Source organism: Zeus faber (genome assembly GCF_960531495.2).
Source record: "Zeus faber genome assembly, chromosome: 16".
Classification (NCBI taxonomy): domain Eukaryota; kingdom Metazoa; phylum Chordata; class Actinopteri; order Zeiformes; family Zeidae; genus Zeus; species Zeus faber.
Window position 1 is genome coordinate 22243648 of NC_137202.1, and position 11295 is coordinate 22254942.

The 11295-nt window shown below is 46.1% G+C and overlaps 1 protein-coding gene across 1 annotated transcript in view; it reads left to right on the forward strand.

Moving 5' to 3' along the window:
• LOC307242099 (ryanodine receptor 2-like) overlaps positions 1-5420 on the forward strand; it is a gene marked incomplete at both ends in the record, with an annotated part of 79692 nt that extends 74272 nt beyond the window's left edge. Inside the window, 6 exons of the mRNA XM_080016434.1 lie at positions 666-800; positions 2005-2161; positions 2432-2496; positions 4387-4487; positions 4823-4874; positions 5325-5420. Of these exons, the coding sequence (XP_079872560.1) occupies positions 666-800; positions 2005-2161; positions 2432-2496; positions 4387-4487; positions 4823-4874; positions 5325-5420 (606 nt within the window). The remainder of the gene's footprint in view (positions 1-665; positions 801-2004; positions 2162-2431; positions 2497-4386; positions 4488-4822; positions 4875-5324) is intronic.
• Between the last annotated feature and the right edge of the window lie 5875 nt (positions 5421-11295).

The window sequence follows — 11295 nt, forward strand, 5'->3', positions numbered from 1 at the left end:
AGGGCTCACGTTGAAAAAAAAAACCTCTCCTCTCCTTTCACAAACAAACAGAGTCCCACGGGGGTTTTATTGGCTCTTTTCACCTCCACCTGGGTGTCGCCAGAAGGGAGATTATTTGCCGAAGCGCCGCTTCCTCCCGGCGACCGGCTGTAGCCAGCGTCACGCTCTGGATTCGCCGCAGCGTCTGAAATGAAATGTGGTGTTACTGTCAGTCAAAGAAAGGACACGTGTGACTATAACGTGAGCGTTCCCATCCTCAAAAAGGGGGTTTCGTGTTTTTGAAGGTTTAAGGGTTCGTTGGAAGGCGTTCAAGCACAGTGACAAGATCCAGCAGAGTGCGAAGTTCCTCAACGGTAAACGCTACGAACGGTTCTAGATGATGGGAACCGGCATTTTGATGAAACCTGGGCTGAGAAAATACCGAACACACATCCTCTTTGGGACACAATTAAATTGTCTTGTCCGTTATGTGCTGCTGAACATGAAATGTGAATGGAGATATGATTGGTGGAACTGCAAAGCAGGGATGGAGGAGTCTCGCCTTTTTCTAGCTTGCGTACTCGAATGCCCCGGGTTTCTATGCTGCGATTTACGCCGGACAGGTTATAGAAAAGGTATTTTAAAGCTTCTTTCCGTGCACACCTGTCCCCATGTGTGTCCGTCAGCTGGCGCTGACCGTGGGCCTGCTGGCGGTGGTGGTTTACCTCTACACCGTGGTGGCCTTCAACTTCTTCAGAAGGTTTTACGACAAGAGCGAGGACGGGCAGGCGATGGACATGAAGTGCAACGATATGCTCAACGTCAGTTCAGCTGCTGCTGCGCACGCACACACACACACACACACACACACGCACGCACGCACGCACACACACACACACACACACACAAACACGCACACACAATGTTTTCCTCCTATCTGCATCTGTCTCACAGTTTTACTCTGCTTCCTTCTTCCTCTCTTTCCCCCCTCTCCTTTTCTAATCAATAGCGCACACACACACACCCAGGCAGACACACCTCATTTTTGGCCTCCTCACCTCCGGAGGATTGTTATGTGACAGAGACAGGAATTTTTGACCCCCCCCCCCCCCCCCCCAGTATCTATATATAGTGTGACGGACGGGTGGATGGCGAGGAGCTCCTCCAGCCCCAGCGTGGCTCTTTGTCTGGCCCCGTATAAATTCCCTGCATTAACACTGCGCCGCTCGCTCTATTCTAATGTGCCTTCCGCTGTCAGTCACACGAGCAGGCGGACGCCGCGCGATAGCATTTGAATAAACCCGAGGAGCCCGAGGAGCCTTGCATTATACTCCGAGTCACATCGTCCTGCCCGCGTCTCACTGCCAATGCTTGACTTTAGGCAGATTTGCATGTTTCCATTTCCCCCAACATAACGACGTTGTACCAGGCCGCTGCCGCCACCGCCCGATGTCGCTAAATCTTGGGTCGGCGCATAAACAGGTGTCTCCGTCCCCTTCGCTGGCTTCCACGGGGGAGTTTAGACTTTATTTATTTATTTATTTTTCTCTCCTCGTACAAAACAAATTCTGTGGCCACTGTGAAGCAAAGTACACACTGTACCTCATCTCACCCGACACGGATGCCCACGAGAGAAGGAGGAAAAAAAAGATGGCGGCTGCGGCGAGGCGTGGCTCCAGACTACATTTTTTCACCACCGTCCCCGAACAATTTTAACGTCCCCGAAGTGAATGAACCCTCCCAAAATCAAAGTGTTGTTTGGTTACTTTGTTATTATCATAGATAGATGTAGTAGGTGTATATATATATATATATATATATATATATATATATATATATATATATATATATATGTATATAGTTGTAAGTTATTAGTGGCATAATAAAAAAAAAAAACGTTAAAATGTTGAGGAAATAAATAATTATATTTATCTGGCTCCATTAAAAAAAATACAAAGTGAGACTTCTGCAAGGAAGAGGTCTTTGATCCTCCGCTCTCCTCGCCCCGCTCCGTCCTCTCCTCAGTGCTACATGTTCCACATGTACGTGGGCGTCCGGGCGGGCGGGGGCATCGGCGACGAGATCGACGACCCCGCCGGCGACGAGTTCGAGATGGAGCGCATCGTTTTCGACATCACCTTCTTCTTCTTTGTCATCGTCATCCTGCTCGCCATCATTCAGGGTGAGTCCGGGGGGGAGGGGTGGTGGTGTTGATCCTCCATCTTAGTTCTACCTCCGGCACCGGCCACAATGAGCTTGATGCATTTTTCATGCAGACACGTGGGGGAGAGGGGGGTGTCTGCTTATCAAGTTGCCTGGCAAAGTTCCACGAGCCCCGACACACACACACACACACGCGCGCGCACAAACACACACACACACACACGCACACGCACGCACACGCACGCACACACACACACACCAAGAGGATTAAGTGTGTGTTCCTTTGCAGGGTTGATTATTGACGCATTCGGGGAGCTCCGCGACCAGCAGGAGCAGGTCAAAGAGGATATGGAGGTAAGACGTGGATTCCCACCGTGCACACTCAGGGACACGTGCACGCGCACACACAAGCTCAAACGCCAGGACGGCGAAAAGCCTTTGACGCAAATGTCTGGCGTTCACACGAGCACTTATTTGGAGGAGGAGAATTCAGAGCCTGACTTTATCTCAGTTCACATGTTTACAGTACATGAAGCGTTTGTCGGTGGCCTTTTTTTCTCGGGTGGGGGTGTCATTTTAAAGTTAATGAACCTTTTTTTCGAATTATAATTACTTCAAACTCTGTCGAATGAGCTCGAGTGTGTTCAGGGACCTGGATATGGGGGCGAAACGACCGCCGTTGACTTTAATGGAAGAGATGTATTATGGCCCTCACCTGGCTCATTAGAAAGCAATTACAAGGCAAAATAGGAAGAAAGATCCTCCGAGGAAGCCCATGAATGCCCAGGGATAACACACCGAGAGGCCATTTTTTTGACTTTGAGATCTATGATTAGAACCTCTTCGAACTTCCACGTGCTCAATTTCTGCGGTTGGGTTTTACAGCCTTTTAGGGCTGGATCTTTATAAGTAGTGGCTGTGGTTTGGTTACGCTTAAAACCACAAAAAAAAAATCGTTCTGTTTGCATGCTCGGCCGTCTCTTAATTTGTGGTTGAAGCAGTCGCCTGTTTATCGGTTTGAATCCTATCTAATTGTGAAAAGCTTCAGCATCCGTTTGTTAAATTCGGAGTTGGGGGAGCTTAGTGAGCTGCCGCCTCGCTTTTTGTGAGTTTGGAGGTCTCGTGTTCCAAAATTCTAAATTATATTTGTGAAAACCAAAGGAATGTTCTTTGTTTTGGTGAAATCAAATCCTGCCGAGGTCGATCCTCCCGTTGGCCGTAAGCACTCCCGGTACATTTAAAGAAAATAGACAAAGGACAACAAGGAAAATAGTATCCCAAAGAACATTCAACAAATACAGTCAATGTAACGTGAATCTCATCTTACATTTACTTAAAAATGATCTTTGTTGCGCATGGTTTGAGCGTGGCGTCGGGGCTCTACTGCTCACCACTCCCGGCGAGGTCAGCAAACAAAGGCGCACTCAGTGAGCTGGAATACAGGAGGGATGGGCTGGATAGAAGGGTAGAGCCCCACCGGGGGAGGCGGGGGAGGTGGAGGGAGCGGCGGCTTCCACAGGACGGCACGGCATTATGCGCTTGGACGCGCGGGGGGCGCCCTCGAGTTGTCTGACAGAACGAGCTCGGCCCGCTACGCAGCCTTTAAAGGTGCGGCGCGTGGAATTTAGTGGCATCCGGCGGTGATCGTCGCAGATCAGGCCTCGGTTGAGGGGACGGCGGCCGCGAAAAAACACGAATGGCCCCCTCCCGAGCCGGTGTTTGGTTTGTCCGTTCCGGGCTACTGTAGAAGAAACATGGCGGTGCAACATGGCTGCCTCCGTGAAGCGTACCCGCTCCCTGTGTAGATAAAAACGGCTCATTCTGAGGTGACGCCAACACAACGATTCCTCTTTTCGTGGGGTTAAACACTTCCTCAGAGACACACGTGAATATCAGATTCCATTTCTGCCAAGTCCGTCGCGTTAATTCTACACACTGCAGTGTTAAGCGAAAAAGAAATCGAAATATATTACCTATATTTCGATTTGTTCTGGACAATATTTCAAATTCCGAATGGGGTTTTATACATTCCATAGAAAGAGGTCAAATGTGTTTCATTTTGCTTATTTTATACTACAGAAAATGGAGACTTTTGTACATTTTATTTTCTGTAATTTTGCAGTTAAGAGCACATGTGTTCATTGACAAAGTGGATTTGTATTGAACTGGCACCATTAAAATTTGTTTATCTTTAATTGCGCTTGAGAGGACACTAACCGTGTGTTGCTTCTTACCTTTTCGCAGACCAAGTGTTTTATTTGTGGAATTGGGAATGACTACTTTGACAAAGTCCCTCATGGCTTCGAGACTCACACGCTGCAGGAGCACAACTTGGCCAACTATCTGTGAGTTCCTACGGTGTGAAGCTAAACCATCATTTATAATCACAAACCATAATCAAACAAAAATGTTGATGATTGACTGGGTTTTTGTCTGTTTTTTTAAGTCAATCAATGACATAATTTACATCATCAGTTGAACACTTTTTATTTATTTTCATCACATTTAGGAATTGCACCATTAAATTGTGATATCACTTAGGAATTATCGAGTCAACCATAAAAAGCGACTGTGAAAATAAATCTTATATATATATATATATATATACAGTATATATATATATATTTACTGTATATACACACACTAAATTCACTATTCGCACCCTTCACTGTGATGACAGATTCTTTATGATGTACCTCATTAACAAGGATGAAACGGAACATACAGGACAGGTATGTAAATGATCTTCTCTATGAATGATGTGCATCAAATGTTGAACTTTAAGAATGATTTTCAAATACCAAAAAATAAAATGCAATCTTTAAGCCAGAGCGATGGATTGAACGGACACCGTTCATTTTCCTCAAAGTGTATCCCTCAAACATCGTTGACTTTGTCGTCATATTCAACTTCAATTCAAGATAGAACGTAAAGTGATGTAGTAACTTATTCATCGACATGCAACCGCCATTTCCTCATATGAATTGTGTAACCTGATGTTGATGTTGCTCTTGGAAATACTACATATTATTGAGAGGAAAGAGCCTGAAATGAATATTCTGTCAACGCTCAGTGTCTCATGTAACTGCACCAGCAACATGGTGGATATTGAGCCGGGCAGATGAAAGACAGGGAGCATGTTAATGTCTTTAAATATGCTACCGATCTGTTCACCTTGACAGGAATCCTACGTTTGGAAAATGTACCAGGAGCGTTGCTGGGAATTCTTTCCAGTGGGAGATTGTTTCCGTAAGCAATACGAGGGTCAACTGGGATGACGGGAAATGGGAGAGATCTGAGAACCTCCACTGACAATGTCATCGCGCAGACCTTGGCCTTGGATCGAGCGAATTGACTATTGGCTTAGAAGTGCTCTTTCCGTGTGTGTGTGTGTGTGTGTGTGTTTGTGTGTGTGTGTGTGTGTGTATCTATATACATACACATCTATCTATCTATATATACAGTATATATACTGTATATATATATATATATATATATACGACACTATATATATATATAAATGCTTGTGTGTGGGCTTTCACTCGCAAAATGTCTGTGATTAAACCAGATTGATATCACATTTAATTAATTTCACATTTTCATGAAAAACACAAACACCGCAGAGATTGTTTCACAAATATCCACTTTTGCTGTGAGAAAAAGGAAAACTAAAACACGATAGAAATTCCAGAGTAGAACAACAATCCACTCCACATTTGTGGTTGTCGGACGCTAGATCACTCCGTAGACGAACATCAGTGCCTTGAACCCGAGTTTGGTGCTCAGATAAGTCACAGAAGTATTTTCTTCTGTGACTTATGAATTCCTCAGTACTCAGTTCTGACCTTGCAACATGACCTCGGCACTGAGGAGCCAAGAAGCTGCACAAGGTGGGAGAGCTGCCTCGTGAGATGAATGTGAACTGATCACACGTTTTCCCTTTATAAGATTAAAGTGGCAGTGTAAGTTTCTGTCTTGGGCGGATTACACCGCAAGTCCCGGAATTCCATTTTTTCCCGACATCCTCGTCTTCGGTCAAATTATTTTCTCCAAACTATGCCTTCCTCCGATCGTTTCATTTGTTCTCATTTCTCGAGAACAGTGTGAACATAATATGGAGGAGAAACCCAAATCCATTAAATCGCTCTTTCTTAAAAAGTGTGAGCTTAAAAAAAAAGCACCAGACATGGGATTTCTTTAACACGATAGTCAAACGGATTACCACTTTTAATTGAATGTGTTGATTTGGAGAGCTCTAATATATGAATGTGCGCACTTTTGATATTTGTCTTGAATGTCGTTTTGGATTCATGCGATCAATGGCAAACTCACAAATAAATATTTTTTAAATCTTTCAAAGCTAATCTGGTTAAGTGCAATCATGTTCTTTGTTTATTATTCCCCTTTAAGTTGGCGGTGAAATTATCTCCCAATTTCGGCTTCCCTCCCATACCACCCCATTTTCAAAGCAGACAACATTTCCCACTCTCACATCCATTCTTTTTTTTTTGTCCACCGACCTTTTTCTTCCAGTCTGAAGTACGCTCCTCCCTCTTCTCCGGGGTCTTTCTCCTTCATTCAATTTTTGTTTCCCCCTTTTACTCCCTCTCACTTTGAAGCCCTTCGCTTGCACACCTCGCCCCCGAGCCTCCGGGTCCAAACTGTGGTGGGAGTGGATTGGCGCGACGGGCCATGCGCCGGGCCGCCGCCTCAGACTCTCTCGGGATCCTCCTGGGCGTGACTCACTGAGTGTGCAGGAGCGCGGTGGGCTTTGTTAAACTGTTGAAACCCTGCGTGCGTGCGTGAACAGAGCTAAGACAGACATCCCGACGCCACCTACAGAGACCATCCTCATAAGGCCGAGGTCGAGTGCCGGCCTCGCCTCTAAGCCCGACTCGGCTTCCATGCCGACGGCCGGAATTAGCTCGGAGTGTGTGTTTGTGCTGCTTATGGCCACGGCTCGCTGATAGAACAAGGGAAAAGGTTTGAATTTGTGCCCGACATAAAATCCCCCAGTGAGCCTTTCTATATAGGAAGCCTTATATAGCAATCCTGGATTATATCCTGAAAGTTAAAATTGCATTAAAGTTACATCAAGACAGTTTTAATAGAATATGTGTGCCAGATTGGCCCTGCGAAAAGTCTCACTCATCAAAAACATATTCCTTTTGGAAACAAATCCTGTTCCCGAATGAATGAAAATCCATCATGCAAACGCAGACACCTGACCCCTCTCTGTGGCGCCGACCCACCACATTATTTAGCCATAGGCTTAAAGCATATGTTGGGCTTCCAACAACTGCATTACCAGAAAACTATGTCCTGAACCCCAAATACAATACATGGTTTGGTTTGGTGGATGGCCACCACATCCTTTTTGGTTGAAGGTATTAAGGGGGAGATGAATGTTCAGTTGTCCTCCAGTTTGGTTCCATTTTTTTCCTCCTCTTGTAGTTAAGCGATGGTCTCAACTGAGAAATCTACGTCCAGACCCAAAAGAAAAAAAATAATCTTTCATTTTCCTCCTTTCATTTTTCACCGCACTGGAATAAAAAAATGAATGCCATTGGACGTTTTTTTTCATTAGATCACTTAAAAATGTTTTCCACAACTTAAAGTTGAGAAATGAAGTTGTACAGTGTAGTATTTGTATAAAAAAAAAAAAAAAGGAGAGGAAAAAATTATATATTGTGGCGTTTTCCGGGCCCTCCAGCACAGAGAAAAACACCAGTTTATTGTAGAAAGTGGGCTAGTTGGAATTAGCCAGGAGCAGATAAAAGGGTACATATATATATATATATATATATATATATATGTACATATACCTAACATAATAAAAACACCCGACTCTGAAACAAGGTTTCCATACCTTAACAAAAAAATGTCCAAAAAAATATTAACTGGTCCCCTGGAACCCCACGGTCGACCGGCTTCCTTCCCCCTGAGCGACGATGCGGACCTCCCTCCTCTCTTTTGGAGCGTGGGACCTTGAGCTGCTGTGTTGGCTGTTTAAGGCATGGCTGGTCTTGGCCTTCCAGAGGACCTTGTTCTCCAGAACACCATGGTCGACCGGCGTCCTTCCCCCAGAGCGACGATGCAGACGCCCCTCCTCTCCTCTGGAGCGTGGGACTTGGGCTGCTGTGTTGGCTGGTGAAGGCATGGCCATCTTGGCTGTCGCGGGGGCTGCTTGGAGTGGTGGCCTGGCTGCTGGATGGTCCCGGCGATGGCTGCTGGGTGGAGAAGCTAGCTGCCAGCGGTTAGCTGTGGGAGACGGTTGGTGCTGGGGCCACCCGTTGAGCCGTTGGTGGCTCCAGAGTGTCTTCGGACGGCCCTTCTGTGACCCTTTCCCGTGGCGAAGAGTCCCTGTTCAAGTGCCAGTGTGGCAGTTTCGCCGCCACACGCCACCCAAGTGGCGTTTTCAGGGCCCTCCACAGACGACAGGGGGGTTGTCAACACCAGTTTATTGTAGAGTCTGGGCTAGCTGGAATTGTGGTTGTGGTTGATCTCCATCAACTTCAACATTAAAACCACTGACAGGTAAAGTGAATAACATTGATCATATCATTCTAGATCATCTGGTTCCAATGGCTCCTGTCAAGGGATTGGATGTATGAGGCAACAAGTGAACTGTCAGTTGTTGAAGTTGATGTGTTGGAAGCAGGAAAATGAGCAAGCATAAGGATCTGAGCCACTTTGACAAGGACCAAACTGTGATGTCTAGATGACTGGGTCAGAGCGTCTCCAAAACACCAGGTCTTGTGGGGTGTTCCCGGTATGCAGTGGTTAGTATCTACCAAAAATGGTCAAAGGAAGGACAACTGGTGAACCGGTAACAGGATCATGGGTCCCCATGGGCATTGAGGCGCAGGGGGAGCAACGCCTAGCCCGTCTGGTCTGATCCCACAGAACTGTACTGTACTACAGTACAGTTCTGTGGGATCTACATGTCCTGTAGCACAAACTGGTGAAAGAGTGAATGCTGCTGTGATAGAAAGGTGTCACAACACACAGTGCATCACAGCTTGCTGTGTATGGGGTTGTGTAGCTGCAGACCGGTCAGTGTTCGTGCTGACCCCTGTCCACAGCCGAAAGCATCTACAATGGGCATGTGAGCGTCAGAACTGGACCATAGAGCAATGGAAGAAGGTGGGCTGGTCTGATAAAATACATTGACCTGAATAAAATACATGAAAGTACAATTAAAATAAAATACAATGACCTGTGGAGTCCATGCCTCCACAGGTCATGTTTTGGCAGCACGGGGGGTGGTGTGTGTGTGTGTGTATTCTTAATAATTTCAAGCAATTATTTTCAATTGATCCAAGTGACTCCAATTAAAATATTTTATTTTAGTACCGACTAAAAACCTACTTAAGTCTCATACTGTATTTGAAGTCTCATATCACAATTAAGAAACTATAAGAAAAAATAAGAAATAACTGTGGAACAACAATGGGAATGTATTCAATTTAATTCCAATGAAACAAATAAAAAAAGCCTGATCGCTCCTTGACTGACTTGTTATGGTATGAATCTGAATACATCCCACTGTTTACAGAGGGATTTGCAATTATCACATATTTGATGAGAAATAAAATAAATGTTTTTTCATCTATTTTGAGCTTAGTTATTCATGTGCTATGCGGTTCTTACTCTCACAGCACTGCAGCCTGTCTCTGCTGAGATGTCAGATCCTGGAGAGACGAGCGGTCCTGGTCATTACAGCGGCTAATTGAGCAGAACTCTCCAGTCCCGAATTATCAGCATCAATACTCGGCACAAAAATATGGGACCAAATACTCTTACACTATTGCGAAAACAATTTTGTATGCGTTTGTTGTGTGAGGATGGTCTGGTTGAGCAGCCATACCTGACCTAAATCTAGGTGATTGGGTCAGAGTGGCGGTTAGGGCTGTTAGTTAGTCTCAAGAGCAACAGGTAAAACTGCCATCCCCACACTCACTGAAGATAGGAGCCCTGTCATGACATCTGCTCCTGGCGAATTCCAACTGGCCAACTCTCTACAATAAGCTGATGTTTACAACCCAGCATCTTCTGTGTCTTTGTGCCGGTGGGCCCTGAACACGTCACTTGGGTGGCGCATGGTAGTGCGGAGAAACTGCCACAACTGGCACCTGAACAGGGACTCACCGGCAGGGAGAAGGGACATAGAGGGGCCGTCCAAAGATGCCCTGGAGCCACCAGCGGATCAACAGGCGGCCCCAGCACCAACCCTTCCCTGACTGGCAGCAGCAGCACCCAGGTGTCCGGCGGAGGACCGGGGAAGAAGCAGCCACAGCAGCCACCATGGGTAACCATCTGCAGCTAGCTCCTGCGCCCAGCAGCCACATCTAGAACCCTCCAGCAGCCCAGGCCACCTTGAGGCCCCACGCTCCAGAAGGGAGGAGGTCTGTCCTCCCCCTGGGGGAAGGAGGCCGGTCGACAGGGCTGCTCCGGGGAACCAGGTCCTCTGGAAGGGGACCACTTCATTTTTTGGGGAAATTTGTTTGTTTAAATGGAAACACTGTGTCAGAGTGTCGTTTTTAGGTATGGTAACCCTGCTTAAGAGTCTGGGGTGGGGGGGATGGTCTGATTGAGCAGCCAAACCTGACCTAGATCGAGGTGATTGAGTCAGAGTGGCTGCATACCTGTTGCTCGTTGGTTAGTCTAATATGCAGCAGATAAAACTGCCATCCTCACACTCAAGATAGGTGCCCTGTCAGGACATCTTTGATTTGCTCCTTGCTAATTCCACCTAGCCTCCTCTCCTTGTCTTCTCTGTCTCTGTGCTGGAAGGCCCTGAAAACGCCACTTGGGTGGCGTGTGGCAGGCAGAACTGCCACAGGGTTTTTCTTCAGGCCATAGCTGTAACTGGTAGCACTGCAGTACTACCAGTACAGCAACTATGAAGAGGAAAAAATGTACGTGTTCGCTGTATTACAAGCTGGGCTTGCATTCCGTACATTTCCAAGGCCATATGTGACCCACCGCAGCAAAATCTGCATTGTCGCCCATTTCTTAAATCGCTAGGAGCAAAATAAGTTTAAAAAGGAAAATTCCAGATTCCTTGGTTCCTTTGTGTTTTTTTTTTTTTATCTCTCAACGTGTTTTCAAAACCGAGTTTGATTTAGAAAAGGTAGAAAAATGTTAAAC